The 16524-nt window shown below is 45.7% G+C and overlaps 1 protein-coding gene across 2 annotated transcripts in view; it reads right to left on the bottom strand.

Annotated features, from left to right (window-relative positions):
• LOC134455396 (centrosome and spindle pole-associated protein 1) overlaps positions 1-16221 on the bottom strand; it is a 50542-nt gene extending 34321 nt beyond the window's left edge. For both annotated transcript variants that reach the window (XM_063206416.1, XM_063206417.1), the window contains exons 1-11: positions 16065-16221; positions 15884-15950; positions 15680-15789; positions 14627-14707; positions 13146-13241; positions 10822-11118; positions 10516-10646; positions 7443-7541; positions 2820-2914; positions 1600-1696; positions 438-495 (exon numbers count right to left, since the gene is read on the bottom strand). In XM_063206416.1, the coding sequence (XP_063062486.1) occupies positions 438-495; positions 1600-1696; positions 2820-2914; positions 7443-7541; positions 10516-10646; positions 10822-11118; positions 13146-13241; positions 14627-14707; positions 15680-15789; positions 15884-15950; positions 16065-16145 (1212 nt within the window). In that variant the 5' untranslated portion in view covers positions 16146-16221. The remainder of the gene's footprint in view (positions 1-437; positions 496-1599; positions 1697-2819; positions 2915-7442; positions 7542-10515; positions 10647-10821; positions 11119-13145; positions 13242-14626; positions 14708-15679; positions 15790-15883; positions 15951-16064) is intronic.
• Positions 16222-16524: the final 303 nt, after the last annotated feature.

Genomic DNA, 16524 nt, shown 5'->3' with positions numbered 1-16524 from the left:
ATCCTCACTGCCACGGGACGAACCACAGCAATCCAATGGCCATTTGCGGCCTAATGCATTTGGACCGGCGCCAATATTTCTGATCTGTCAAACTAAAGCAGGCCAAAAAAAACCCTCCGAATCTCATCTGGCAAAAACAGGAAAACCACCGAGGGTCATCGGATTAAAAGCTTTCAAGCCCTGATGCGATATCATCTCTAGAACACGCAAGGACATGCAGGGTCAAACTGATACAGGGTCCAACTGATGTTTCATGCTCAATGTCCACGTCCAGGTCTAGCTTGGACAGAGTTAGAAACCAGAAGTATTTGGCCTGCTAACCACCAGCGAGTTCCAAACATTTTACGAATTACAGAACGTTTTGAAACTGTCAAATGGGGTCAACAGCAGCTTAGAGTGATTTGTTTTTTGAGCGGATCTCTCTTCCCGTCTCTTACCTGCTTTTCAGGATCCACAGCTCCAGAGGCAGCGACTCTCAGCTCAAGCTCCTTCTCCCTGTTAAAACACACACGCACACACACACACACACGTTATTTAACATCAGGGATAGTCACACAGCATCATTCCCTATTGGGACCGCAACACACACACACACACAAACACACAGGAGATTTACAAAGGCCCCTTTTCCTGTTGGAAGACACACACACACACGCACGCACACACCTTCCATCATGTCCCTATGGGGAGAGTCACACACTTACAGAACGTGTATGATTAACCAGGGATGATGGTTACATAGGAACAGGCACGCTTACACACTCTGCTCTCTAATCACACTCTAGGGATATTGAATCGGGAACGCAGCCAAAATAGGACATGGCGACTCGTTTGGGAGTTGTACAAACAGAAAAGGTCATCTCTGCAAGGCACAGCTAGGTGCAGGGGAAAGCGAAAAAGGAAATATTGCCCATTGCCTTTGGAGGGAAAATATTGTCTATGAACCTGAAAGAAAGGCATTCCAGGAGATCATTATTATGGAGGCCGTCATCATGTTTTAGCGCATGTATCGCACGCTAGTGCATTCGGCGTGTTGGTGCGACGCCTTTTGAAGTCAACGCGTGCTCCTCAGACGCAACAGTAAAGCGTTTTCATGCACTTTTTGACACGTGACGAGGTTTGCACAGTTTTCCGGCCGTGTCGGCGATTTTCTTTTGCCACAGTGCATTTCTGTTGCTATACGCATATATGCTTTGCTGTGCCCTAACCAAAACCCATCCCTAAACCCAACTTGTCAGTAAAGCCATGTTTCTGCTGTTTTACTTTTGTCAAGATCAGCATTTGACATTTGGCGAATTTCTAGCTAAATTGTGCCTAAATCAAAACCATCCCTAAACCTAACCAATCACAGGGCGTTGTGGAGCATGCCTTAACTTGTAAAGGCGTATTGGACACACGCGATAGGCGGTTAAAATCAGCCTGTCATTTATATGCAATGCAGCCGTGGCTTGGCACTCAACTGCTACACCGGCGACCCGAGTTCAATTCCGGCAGACAGCTAGAAAGAGAGAATGAGAGAGAGAGGAAGAGAAGATAAAGACACATAGAAAGAGTGAGCAAGAGAGAGAAAGAAGATTAAAAAAAGAGAGCCCTTCTCACTTCTTCTTGTTCTTCTGCTGTTCTGCCATCTGCTCCAGCAGCTCCTGTCTGTAGCGCTCCTTCCTCCTCTGCTGCGCCACGTTGCCTTCACACGCACCTAGAAAGGTCACACACGCGCGCACACACACACACAGAGTCACTGATTTTGTTCATCGGTCACTGCTATAGACATGGCTACTTACACTTGGTGATGGACGCACCATTAACTCCCCCACGCACGCACACGGACACGCGGAGACAAACGCATTCCAATATGCGATCTTGCCTCCTCCACTTGTGCTTGTCTCCTCGTCCGGCCTCCTGGCCCCTCCTCCGTGGAGAAAACAATAAAGTTTCCCAGCTGTCAGCCTCGCCACAACAACTTTTGAGGGACTGTTTTTCATTCACCATCTCAATTCCAAATGAGAAAAAGACTCTACAATTGAGCTTTTGCAAGATATTGAAATATAATGCTGTTGTCAGTGATGTCATCATGACATATTACTTCCTGGTACGAAGAGAGATGCAAGTGGAGGAGGCAAGTGGAGGAGGCAAGGTCGTATATTGCAACGCCCTCACAGACACAGACAAACGTGTGACTAAAACACATTCCTACATACACTACACCTGGTCTGGTGGCCAGGCTCCATTAGGCCACAGCCACAGGCACACACATCGAACAGAGCAGACTGGTTACTTGGTTGCGGTATTCTTCATAAAGACTTTAAAAGTAGGCCAATCAATGCTGCACTGAAACCAGCCACTGAGGCAGACATCGGGGAGGGAGACATGCAGTTCCCATGTGGGACTATTAACTCCGAGTAACGAAGAATAGGTATGGCCAATGCAGCCATGCACACACACACACAAACACGCATGCGCACACACGCACGTGCACGCGTACACAGTACACACACACGTGTGTAGGGAAAGCATCACGTGTGTGGGAGATTTAATGAGAGAGACAAAGAAACGCCAAAGAAAATATGTATAAGAGAGAAACAGTGTTCCGTTTATGATAGTAGAAAAAAATGGATTTAATAAGAAAGAAAGTGAGTGAGTGAGTGAGTGAGTGAGTGAGTGAGTGAGTGAGTGAGTGAGTGAGTGAGTGAGTGAGTGAGTGAGTGAGTGAGTGAGTGAGTGAGTGAGTGAGTGAGTGAGTGAGTGAGCCATCAATGAGTCCAGTGGGTTTAATAAGAAAGCAAAAGTGTGTGTGTGTGTGTGTGTGTGTCTCCTCCTACCTATGATGAGTCCCGTGGAGAAGTCGGCCATGTTCTTATTGGCTGCTGATCTGGACCGCTCGCTGGTCTTGGCTGGCGCTGGTTCTGCCTGCAGACTACAGGAGCGCAGCACAACCAGAACAAAAGAAGAGAGAGTTCAGCCCAGCTCAGCTCAGCTCAGCTCAGCACAAGCACATTCTCTAGCCAGGGTTGCCAGATGAGTCTGATGATTGCCAGCCCAAAAAAATTGCTCAAAGCCCGCCTGGAAGCACTACATCCCCCCCCAATTTGAACTGAAGTCTATTGATTTCTAAGTGTGCAGAAAAACCTTCCCACGTGCCCTTTTTACCCGTTTTTACCCGCAGACGGCCATCCTACGCAGCCAAATTACACAGGAAAGGAAACCGCCCAATCTGGCAACACTGGCTCCCGCCGACCCATCAACTAGCAGCCTCCACTCCCTCCCTCAACTCCCAGGCAGCAACACGCCCCCCATCCTCTCCAACCCAACCCCCACCCCGCCAAGCCCCTCAATCTCATCCCGTCGCGCCATTAAACACGCCGGATCGATGGCAGTCACGCTGAGAGTGCAGTGGTGGAACGGACCACAGCAGAACAGAACAGGATCGGGTCGGGCAGGGTTGGGCCAGTGTGAGAGAGCAATTGTGGGAACAGGAGAGCGGTGTCGGTCGGAGAGGAGCGGAACATGAGAGCCTCGGGTCGAGGTGGGAAGTCTGAGAGAGCAGGGGAGTGCAGTGGAAGAGAACTGGACAGACAGGGGCTGGGTCGGGTTGGGTCGGGCCAGGCCAGTTTCACAGTGCAGTGTTGCAACACAGTGGAGTGGTATGGAAGAGAGCCAACGGATGGGTCGATCCAGTCGGAGCAAGCCAAGCCAGGCTGCACCGCACCGCACCGCACCCATCACTCACAATACATTTAATTCAGCTGATGCTTTTATCCAAAGCTACTTACTGTATAAAAGAGGACCTAATCAATAACATCCAATATGTGGAGAAAATTACAGAGAACACACAGGCACCACAGGAAGAACAGTGCTTCTGTAAAGGAGAAAACTGATGTGTTGTCAATAAACCAATCAATCAATCAATCAATCACAAGTTCAGTGCAAATGAATATGACAGGGCTTTTTCTGAACGGGGAAATAGGGGCGCTCCACCCTCATACCTCCGTGGGTGCACCCTCATACTTATTTTTTTTAAATATATACATTTTTAAATATATATTTTTTTTTAAATATATATATATATAATTTCCCCCCCCCCCCCCAACCTGCCACGATGCTCCCTCAAGCCAAAAAATCCTAGAAAAAGTCCTGATATGGGTTAGTTAGTTGGCCTGGGGCCTATACTAAGAAGCTGGTTCAGGAGTAAAGCAGGTTACGTGAAGGACTCCAGGCTCTTCTACTAGATGATTTACCTCTCAACTTAACCTGGTTTCCTGAACCAGCATCTTAGTATAGGCCCCTGGCTTTGCCAGACATAAGCTCCAGCTAGGGCTGGGCAAAAAATCGATGTGATTTTAAAATCGAGTTTGAACGTCAAATCGATTTGTTTTTTGAGAAATCGCGTTATACGATTAAAAAAAAAAATCCTCTGCCCCTATGCAGTTTCCAAGCGCACAGCGCACGCATTGCATTACGTTCGCCAAGACCTCAGTCCAGAGATGTAGGCCTACCTAGTGCATTCTCTGTGTCTCCTCCCCCATTACATGCACAAACAAACGTGGTGAGTGAAATAGTTAGACAGAAATATAGTGAAACGGGTGAGGAATACGGGCTCCTGTTCAAAAAAGGTGACACTACCTCCTATCGTTTTGCCAATGATGAATACCAAACAATACCACTTTGTAAATTGTGAATGACAGTGTTGTCGTAACGTAAGCTGTAGCAGCCGGACTACAAGCTTGTTTCAATATTTGGAACGAAAACATCTCGCGGAGAAAATGCTAATCAAACTACTCTTCCCCTACCACAAGAGTGGAGCAAGGTGGAAAGCAATCACGGATGCAATTACCCTAGAACTATCTACTATGGATATGCTTCCAATTTATTCGGCGGAGAAGAGATGTTTTCAACTGCTTAAAGTTTTGGATGCGCTGCTTCCTCGCCTGTATAATCGTAACACACACACACACACACACACACACACACACACACACACACACACACACACACACACACACACACACACACACACACACACAGCACTCGGTCTCTCGCTCACTCTCCCTCCCCCTCTCTCTAAAGCCCTACTCGGACGGGACTAGTTAGGAGACTTGTGATAAAGTAATAATAACCGCGTCTGAACGCGCCATGTCAGTAAAGATAGCGTCGATATCTGTAAACTTTGCCGAAAGTTTTACAAGTTCTAATCCTGTGCGAATGCGATGATGTTTGATTAAATGCATGAAACGCAATATCTAATCTACTCAGGCTTGCAAACGTTACCGTCTTGAAGTAAGCATCTTTTTAGGGTGTTGCTCCAAAATGTTTTCGCCGTGTTAACGCAGCAGTGTTCAGATACATCGACATGTATTCAGACGCATTACCATGGGCTCTGATGTGTTAGGAAACCAGCAGGCAATCGCTACATTTGTTCATCTAGGACAAGAGCCTCCATACATCTGTAATATAATGCTTAAAAATCATTAATATATTGTGGGGATGGATGGCACCTGACGACAAATCTCAACAGTGCCTGAGGGTTTACCCCTCACATTTTTTGTTCTTTCTCTGAGATGTTTCAATGTAATCCCAATTGGTCATTTCTATTAGCAATGTTCTGAGATAACATTACATTAGGCTATTTTGGCCTGGAGTTCCCAAACTTTACTGAGCCCTCCACATACAGGTAGATTCCAGCCAAGCCCCCCCCCTGACACCTTGATACAGTTTGTGCATTCCTAAGACCATTCAGGTACTACAGAAAGCACAATACATAAATATTGTAAAGAACAAAATTATTCCACTGGGATTTAAGCCTATTTTTTAAGCCTTTTTTTTTTTTTAAGGGTGAATCGCCCAGCCCTAGCTCCAGCCCAAAAAAAAAAATCCTTCCACATTACATCTGGGCCAGGTGTTCTAGGGCTTTAGTCTTGTTACCCAGGCAACCAGTCATTCATCCAATGGGGAGGGATGAGGGACGGGGGACGCACATTTCAAACTTCAGTGTCACGACTTCAGGGTCACGACCAAGTGTTCAGCAATTGGATGAAATCACAAGTGCACACATATCAAACTTCAAAAGGAGTGCCCCCCTCTCTCCAGTAATCGTTTCTCAGACACTTTGCATGAATGAAAGTATTAAAGATCCACTTTCATCATCATTTCATTAATATGGCTGCGTTCACCATGATATCATTATGCGTCGGTGACGTTCTGGTTGCTTTGTTTCAAGTCGTATTTGTAGGCTAGTTAAGTGGCTAGGGGTGGTCCTCCGTATTTCCAAAGGAGCGAGTTACACCGGTTTTCAGTGGAAGTAGATCTTTAAGAGTGTATGGTGAGACCAGGCTATTATTATGTCACCATAAGAGGGAAAGCAGACCAAGGCAAGAGCTACAGTAGTTTTTGAAGTACTACTTTACTCCGCACCTCGCTGCCAAACTGCACTGGATAGAAACCGATTCAGACAGACAGCCCTGCCAGTTAGTAATCAATGAGGCAGACCAGCTAGTCTCTCTCTCTCTCTCTCTCTCTCTCTCTCTCTCTCTCTCTCTCTCTCTCTCTCTCTCTCTCTCTCTCTCTCTCTCTCTCTCTCTCTCTCTCTCTCTCTCTCTCTCTCTCTCTCTCTCTCTCTCTCTCACCCATCACAATCACTGCTGTTTCTGCCCCTATTCCGATGGGGCAAGAGCCAAAGGATTTTGAAAAAACATATATATATAAAAATAATAATAATAATCCCACAGGCAGGGGCTACATTTGGACTAATCCGGCACTTCAAAAGAGATTACACCGCAGCAGCAGCAGCGGATTTGCATTCTCTCTTTCTCCTTCTCTCGTCCTGCTTAGTTCAGTTTACCGCACAGTCAGCCACCCAATCAATGGAGAGGATTTATAACCCCACTGCTGAAACCGCCAGCATCATCAGACCCTGCGGACAGGAGCGGAGCGGAGCGCTTCACAGCAGAAAGCATTGAACGAAGGGGGGGAAAAAAAAGAGAGAGATCAAATCAAATCAGTGTAATTGAAGATTGGCAATTGCCGGGTGTGCTGGAGTGACTTACTTGGGCGTTGTGCATGGCCAAAAGTGTGGTGGGCTGGGGTGACTGAAGCCAGGCTGAAACTACACGACTATCGGCCCGATTCTCGGCTGAAAACACCCCTTACGACAATCGGTGGAAAGTTACCCCCGTAGGACCATCGCAAGCGATTGTTGGGCAAGACTTCCTCTTAGATAGAATTTTGCCCGCTCAAAAGAGTCGCCAATCACAAATCTATCTGACATTGTCTCTGTGTTTACGATCTGGGATAAGATTGACAGTTGCGATTGTATTTCTTGATGTGTCGGCACAACCCGACATCAAAATCAGACACAAAACTTGGGATTGTGCGGAAAGCGTGATGTGCTGGGGTGTCTTACTTGGGGTTGTGCATGGCCAAAAGCGTGGTCTGCTAGCGTGACTTACTTGTGGTTGTGCATAGCCGAGAGCGTGCGTCTGCTCTCCTCGACCACCTCCTCTGCTCGCAGTATGGGGGCCTGGACCACACGCCTCTCCGGGGCAACTCTGCAAATGAACACACACCAACACTGTTACCGCACATTAATTACGATTATTGAAATGATGGATTACATTAGGTTATATTATATTACACTTACACTGCAGATGATACTTTTTTTTACAAAGCGACTTAGTTATTTGAAGGGTATTGACTACAGTCCCTGGAGCAATATGGGGTCAAGTGCCTTGCCCAAGCACTTCAACCATGGCTGGAGGTGTAGGGAGAGGTAAGGCTGGGATACGAACCTGCAACCCTCTGATCTTAAGAGCACCTGTTCGTACACTTCATTCCAGAGCCATCGAGGAGGAGAGTTGCGCAAATGGAGGACCAGGAAATAAATTGCAGCCCCGCCTTTCAACGAGATCGAGGTAGTGCCTAAAGTGGCTGCCTCTCCATAGACTCAACATTGAACCACCACATAAAAGCCAAAAATATAGGACTAACAAACTATTCTGCGGGGTAATCTACACAAATATGTAAACTATCAACTGTCTCGGTAATGATAATCACAACAGTTTTACCATCTGTGATGTTTATCTGAAGTTATTACTACGAACAGCAAGTCTTGTCATATTCCCTGCATTGCATTGCATTTGCTGTGTGCTACGCCCACTTCTAGGAACTAACATTCGCAACGCTGAGCAGTTCTGAGCAGTTCTATATGGCCCTGCTTCATTCCATAAACACACACCATCTCTTTAGCAAGATATCCATGAATGTTAGTCCATGTTCTGGATTCCCACTCTAATTCAGATATAAAATTCCATGATTTTCCATGACTTTCCAGACCCAAAAAGCAGAATTTCCATGGCCACTTCCGTGAAAAAAATGACGTAAATTTGTTTTTTAAAAGTGTGAAAACTGAAGGTTATCAGCTGGAAACTGATGTGCTGATCAAATTGGTTTACAGCATGACTCGGCTTTGGACGTTACGTTAGTGTCCCATTTACAAAAAGGGCATTAGCTGAATTTTGCAAAATAACAGCCCCCGACTCCAGAAATTAGCATGGCAGTCTCTCTTATTTCAGCGATGGAGTTGCATTTCTTTGCTTCAAGCCAAGAGCAAACTGTGAAACACTAAAATTTGAAAAACAGCCAAAACTGGCTGATGTGAGCGGTTCAGAGCTGCTTGCCAGTCCAAGGCCAGTCAGCGGTGAACCCCAAATAAAGCCGCCGCGCAGTACACCTACGGACCCTCCAAAAGACGCCGCCGCGCAGTACACCTACGGACCCTCCAAAAGACGCCACCGCGCAGTACACCTACGGACCCTCCAAAAGACGCCACCGCGCAGTACACCTACGGACCCTCCAAAAGACGCCACCATGGCATCCACCTATTAGACGTCCAAATGGAGCCCCATGGCACTCACTCCACATACTCACGAACGGCCATCCGGGTACTTTGCTCCTAAATGTGCGTTACGCCCCTTTATGGGTGAAAACAAACCGAATGTCTCATTAACTTGCATGCTACATCGGCCACCCTAAATGAACACAGTCCATGCTGCAGACACGGCTGTTTGGCTCTATTATTTGAACAGCCGGCAACACAACACGTTTTCGGCATGTTGCGCGAGAACAACTCTTGTCTACAGGTCCTTATCTTTCGTTTACTAAACCTCAACACCACCAATTAGGGCTGCTCGATATTGGAAAAAATCAATATCACGATATTTTCTGCAAATATTGATATCACAATATTTTAAGCGATATATACGAAATTCCCAACCCCCGCCACTATTATCGTAGTGGAGTAGCATGCATAATGGCTTTCTAGTTTCTAGTGCTTTCTAGTAGCATAATGTCCAGTAAGTCTGTGTGAATGTAGACTTGGGTAGAGCGCGAGACTCGAGAGGCGTCTATTTTTCTTGACATAGAGCTAGTTCTGATGTACCACCCCTGCGTTTTGCTTAATCCCTTGGCTGCCATACTGCACCGTAGCGTTGCAAATGACAAAATATCACGATATATGAATTTTGATATTGATATCACGGTATATGATGAATATTGATATCGCGATATAAATACGATATATTGCACAGCCCTACCACCAATTAACTTGCATTGCCCGTTTTCCCCCACAAATGGGCGTAACGCACATGGGAAACGTCACGCCGTTCATGACTATAGCCCCAATAGGGCTCCCATCCATGCCATGCACACATATAAACATCCTCTAGTACAGTAAGAGAAATCAAACCCCGCCTACACAATGCAAAGACGTGTGTTCACGTTTGGTCTCCGAAGCTAAGGGGATGTTGTCCCCTCCTCTTTCTTCTCTTTCTGTGACGGTTCGTGGTGGCTTGGATAAGATGTGGCCTACCACCATCTACAGCGCTAAGGGAACACCATGTATTCTCAACCTAAAGGTGTCCGAAAGGGGCGTTCGCCTGACGTCACATGGATCCCAGAAAAGTACAGAAAAAATACTGAATCAAACTAAGATAACGCAAAACACGCCCACTCAATGCAAAAGAGTGTGCTCAAGTTGGGTCTCCTAAGGGGGCATTGTCCCCTACTTCTTCTTCTCTTTTTGAGAAGTTTGCGCAAGACGTGCGCTACTGCCATCTACAGCGCTATGGGGACTTCATTGATTCTCAACCTCAGGACTCCGAAGGTCTCCTGACCGAAGGTCTCCTAAAGGGGCGTTCACCCGAAATAAAGTGGATACCGGAAAAGAAAAAAAAATGACGCTTCTTGTTAGATCCACCTTCTTTGAGTACAGGCTTGGTTTATCTTACTCTACTAGGAGAGGTTTGACCGATAGACCCCTGGCTCCACTCCAGCCTCAGTCAATTGTGGCCAGATGAGGCCTGTAGGACACACATGGACAACTCAGTTCCATTACACTATTTTAAATCATCCATATCTTACTATTTCATTTCCAGCTCCCATACCATCAACTGAAAAGTGAACAAATAAACATCACCACCATACATGTACATAAACAAAAACAACTAACACCAATATCTGCCGCACCTGTCAGCTCTGTGCTGGTGGCCTCTCCTGTCCCGGTCTCGGTCCCTCTTGCCCGAGTACGCGGGCTCGTCTCTGGGTATCGTGGGCTGCCTGCGGGGCTGTGGCGCGTGCTGCGGCTCTAGCTCCTCATCCTTGGGATGAAAATAAATTGATTAATTCAGTAATTGCTAGTTGATTGACCTTATCGGTCGACTTACGATTAATTGATAAGCTGCATTTTTCCCCCGAAATGTTTGATTTAATTAATGTTTTTTAATCGATTAAGGCATTAATTGATTTAAGCCGATGAATTGCTTGCATCCCTACCTCATCTCCATACTCCCCCTCCTCGCCCTCCTCGTAGCTGAGGTCCTCGTCAGAGTAGACATAGTAGCTCCGCAGCCTACGGGGCCGGCGCTCCGCGTGCAGGGGCCCGTCCCCCCAGTGGCGGCGTGGTGCAGGTGCGGGGGCGGCCTCCTCCGAACGTGGGTCTGTAAGGGTGGCCGCGTCCCTGCGGGGCCTGTTGGGGGCACCCACTCCCCTCGGTTCGGTCTGGGAGCCGGCCAGCGGAGGTGGTGGTGGAGGTGGGGGAGAAGAGGAGGTGGTGGTGGCTGTAGGTTTGGACTGGGAGGAAGGAAAAGTAGAATTTGCCTTTTCATACACAGACTGATTAAGCCACCAACAAAGCACATTTGCATACTAAATTACCAGTATCAGTCCAATCATTAAAATACCCATAGAGCAGGGGTGGGGAATCTTTTTCATTCGAGGGTACACTTGACAAAAATGTCAGGCACACATAAATCCTCTTTGTGTTCTTTTTAATAAGCCAAGCTTTCGGTCAACTGCCCTTCCTCAGGGCTCAGTTCAATGCAAAGCTGCATTACATTAAAATTATGTCAGGGGCCGGATAAAACTACTTCAAGGGCCATAAACTGCCCTCAAGACATAAGTTCCCCACCCCTGCCATAGAGAAACACTACTCTAATGGAAAACCATGAGCTGCCAGAGCTACAGTCCCAGGAAAAAGTTTGTACACCCTTTGAAATGTCTTACCTTTCTGTCAAAATTGGTCATAAAACATGGTCTGATCTTCCCGGAAATCGCAAGAAGGAACAACCAGAGTCTGCTTTAATTAATTCAACCCAAACATTTACAAGTTTTCATATTTTCATTGGCCATAAGATGTAAACATTCACAGGACAGCAAGGCATAAGTAAGTACACCCTTGCATTCAATAGGTTTTAACCCCAAGTTAGTCGCAATAACCTCAACCAGATGTTTCCTGTAGTTGCAGATCAGATTAACAAAACAATCTGGATGTGTCTGGTCTCCCTCTTCTTTAGAAAACTGCCTCTCGTCAGCAAGGTTTGTGGGATGTCTGGAGTGCATAGCTTTCTTGACTTCATGCCATATAATCTCAATTGTTTTTTGTCAGGGCTTTGACTGGGCTATTCCAGAATGTGTATTTCATTATTATGTAGTCGATTTGCTTCTAAAGTATGGGTTGTTGTCACATTTCAGCACCCATCCTCTTGTGTGCTTCAACTGTGTGACAGACTACCTCACTTTGTTCTGTAAAATACCTCGATAAACTTCTGAGTTCATTGTTCCACAGACAATAGCAAACTCAAAAGGGCCTGAGGCAGCAAGGTGGCTGCATATAATGATGCTCCCGCCACCATACTCAAAGGCGGAGATGATGTTTTGGTGAAGGTGTGGTTCTCCAGTTCTCCTCCAAACTTGACATTGTGTGTTCCCCTGAACAATTCAACTTTGGTTTCAACATTGCTCTACAGAATATTTTGCAGTAATTCTATGAAGCATATAAATGCTTTTTCGCAAACCTCAAAGGTGCAGCAATATTTTTTTGGACAGAAACCCCATTAATTTTAGATTGGCAGAATGAATCCCATTTTTAGCTATTCTTTGTTACATCTCCTCTTCTGAGTATGGTGGCGGGAGCATCATTATATGCGGCTACCTTGCTGCCTCAGGCCCTTGAAAGTTTAGTGGAGCAATGAACTCAAGTTTATTGTGATATTTTACAGAAAAAACATGAGGACGTCTGTCACACAGTTGAAGCACAGTTGAAGCAGTATGGGTCCTGAAATGTGACAACAACCCATACTTTAGAAGCAAATCGACTTTAGAATGGCTTCATAATAATGAAATACACATTCTGAAATAGCCCAGTCAAAGCCCTGACAAAAAAACAATTGAGATTAAATGGCATGAAGTCAAGAAAGCTATGCACTCCAGACATCCCACAAACCTTGCTGACGAGAGGCAGTTCTCTAAAGAAGAGGGAGACGAGATGCAAACAGATTGTTTTGTTAATCTGATCTGCAACTACAGGACAAGTCTGGTTGATGATATTGCAACTAACTGAGGGTTAAAACCTACTTAATGCAAGGGTGTACTTACTTATGCCCTGCTCTCCTGTGAATATTATGGCCTTATGACCAATAAAAATATGATAACATGTAAATGTTTGGCTGGAATTAATTAAAGCAGACTCTGATTGTTCCTTCTTGAGATTTCCGGGAAGATCCGACCATGTTTTATGATCAATTTTGACAAAAATGGAAGACATTTCAAAGGGTGTACAAACTTTTTCCTGGGACTGTATATGGCGATGCTAGCTTTACCTTCAGGTAGTCTGGCAATGTTCTGGTCCCAGCCTGAGCCCCTTTCTGCTTCAGGAAGGCGTTGTACTCTCTGTTCCTCTCGTCTCTCAGCCGGGCCTAAAGACAAAAAGCCCAACGACTCAAGTTGCATACTCATAGTGCAGCCATTTCACATCTTCTTAGGACCACTGAATGTTTTCAACAAGCAATAGGACAAAGTATTGGCAACCCACTAAAGGCACCTGATCCATTGTCCATTTACCTTTACTGTTAGTATACCATCGACCAGTTAAGGTTACATTTTTACAAGCATTTCCCCCGTAAATTCTGTCCCCTTATCCCTTTACTTTTACAGGTGAACAGAAGCCAAAGTAAAGCTACCGTACCGTCATCCACTACCGTCAACTCAAACTGTTGCTCTTGGACACCAAGTCTCGCTTAAACCGAGATTAACAACTGTGGTCAAGCAATAAAAACCAAGGCCCCACAAAGTTATAGCCATCAGTTGGTGTGGGTGTGTATGTGTTGCTTTTTCCAATACATATATTACTGTAACACGCACCCGCACACAAAAACACACACAAACCATTTCCCAATGTCAAGGGTTCTGGCCTTGGTAGTGCGTGAAACGCCCAGTGATGGGATACTCTTTGGTGAACTCCACGGAGTATCCAATCACTAGGTGTTTGAGGCACTACCAAGGCTAGAACACTTGACATTGGGAAATGGTGACACTCTCTTATAGTGATGTCAACAATAATCGATTTAGCAATGCATTGCAATGCGGGGCAGAACAATTCAATGAACGACTCGGCAAATGCCATAATCGATGCAGCATATTTTTTCAAGTTTCAATTACTTCTGTGGGCATTTCCGGAGCAAATGAACTTTAGCAGTGATTCTCAAAGTGGGGCGTAAGCCCCCCTGGGGGGGCACGGAGGCATCCCAGGGGGGCTTGTGACATCTGATTTTTATTTTTATTTTCCCCCAAGGAAATGATTTCCTGTCTCGCCAATAAGCCAATACATTTTAAGCATCACATAATTATAAACATTATATTATTAATTCTCATATAGGAATTGAACACACATCTGCATTCCACTGCAGTCCCTCTTGTTTTATCTCACCAGTCACTTTTCCTTTAATTCTGCACTTTGCAGAAATCGTAAAATCTGCGCGAGTAGGCTACTGCTGTTGCTTGGGCGGGGGCTCGGAAGCATCCAGACCCTCCGAAGGGGGGAATGATGGGAAAAGTTTGAGAACCACTGCATCAAAGAAAAGCACTTCAAAGTGTTGAAAACCGCAGGATTGATACACACAGTCGTCAATAAAATGTTGTCCAGTATCTGACTGCTTGTATTGCCACATGACCGATGAAAAAATGCATTGCAATGCATCACAGAATTGGATTGAATCGATTCAAATTGAATCGTCACCTCCCGAATCGTAATCGAATCGAATCGTGAGGGCAGCAGTACCAATGCACACAACTACTCTCTTACCTTGGCAGACCTTCTCTCTCGGATAGGTAGAGAGAGCTCCTGGGGTTGAGCAGAGGTTTGTCCAGAATCTGATTCCTTTCTCTGGATGACGTAAAGCATGATGGAGAAAAGAACAGAGCAAACATGAAAAGGATAAACTAGGCCTATTCAGTCATATACATACTGCTGAAGGTATATCTCTGAAACGCGACGCTCCCCATCATTCCCCACCACTCCCGTCCACCTATTTATACATTTATTAATATATACATAGATCAGTGCCATGCATAGGCTTAAAACCAAACAACTATTGTGAAAACAAAGCTAAACATTTTTGTGGGCAAATCCAACCAACCGGTCAGAATTCATGGGCCAAACAAAAATTCAGCCATCTTGATAAAGATGGCTTGTCCCTAGCCTGGGCTAAAAGCCGACTGTTGACTCCGTCAATCAACTGTTTGATGATTGGCTAAACACTGAGAGAACCGAGCTCGAGGCTTTTGCCAGACGATGTGCGGAGCCAAAATCTTTGGGTGGAGTACATGGATGGCGTCGCCAGGCTAGCTTGTCCCCACCACTTTTTCACAAATACAATGGGAAAAAAGCATACCCGGACAATTTCCCATTCTAATGTCCCCACCACTTTCCAAGCCAAACCTACACCCTTTGCTTTTATCTAGAGATGCCTACAGCTTAGGTACAGGGAATTGGTTACGGTCCCTGGAGCAAAATGGAGTTGTCCGCCTTGGCCATGGGTGCCTCAGCCATGGATGAAAGGATGAGGGTTTAAGAGCTCACCCACATTTTCCCACCTGGTGTGGGATTTGAACTTGTGACCTTTACAGGACTTAACTCTGACTAAGCACTAGGCCCATAGCTCACCAGGTATACTAAAGGTGAGTTAACCCGTCTGCCAGACTTAAGCACTGGAGGCTTATCATCATCACATTAATCTAATTTACTGAATGGCTGGACGGCTAATGCGTGGTCATGGCTTGTCAGCTTCTGCAACTGCCGCTTCTGCCAATCTCTGCTGTCGAGGGATTGATTGTGATCTATTAGGCTACAGTGTACCTGTGATACATGCCGCCTGTAGTCCAATCGAAAGTCCTGCTGACATTTCTGTTTTGTCCTCTCGAAGTCATTGCTGAAAGGCATACTGAGGCTGGAGTCGTGTTTTTCTCCTGTCAAAAGATACAATATAAATAATAAAACGTCGACAGAGCAATGTGTACCCATGTACTACAGGTAACTGTTTTGAAATTAAACTAAGCTTACCTTTGTGAGGGGGTTGTGTGGAGGCTTCGACAGGCACATTCTCCTTGGAGGAGATGTATGGTCTTGACTGTAAAATTAAACCAAGTGCGTTCGTTGCTTGTATTTTTAGCGCTGACTGCAGTTTGGAAATCTCAATATTACTTCAACATGCGTTGGAATAAAGTGGCGCGTGGTGGTGTACCTTCATTTCCAAATAGGGCACACCATCGTCCATGGTAATTTTCTCCGAAGATTGATGAGTTGCGTTCCCTTCCAGCAACATCACGTCGACTGCATTTGCCTCCAACTTCAAAACATCCGAGACGCCAAAAAGTCAAAACTGGTGTCTAGCCTGGAAATTACAGAATCATTAGGCTGAATAAGAGATCATGACAGGCAACTTAAACTTTGTCATGAAGCTCCTACACTGCCAGTAGCAGACAGACGAAGCAAAACAAACTTGTTTCCTAAATGATAGCTCCTCAGGCAGCAGTTCGATGCCTACCCTCGCTGCCAAATGCAGACAACACCGTAAGCACTAGACGGGGATATCTGGTTAACGGGCTCAGATAGACGGGGCGATAACAGGTAACCAAATGACAGTGTCGAGGCCGCCAGGGAATACTAGACGGACGTTGTTAGGCAACCAACTCATACACGTT

This window comes from Engraulis encrasicolus, chromosome 9 (assembly GCF_034702125.1).
Source record: "Engraulis encrasicolus isolate BLACKSEA-1 chromosome 9, IST_EnEncr_1.0, whole genome shotgun sequence".
In the NCBI taxonomy this organism is placed as follows: domain Eukaryota; kingdom Metazoa; phylum Chordata; class Actinopteri; order Clupeiformes; family Engraulidae; genus Engraulis; species Engraulis encrasicolus.
This window is presented reverse-complemented; position numbering and strand designations above follow the sequence as displayed.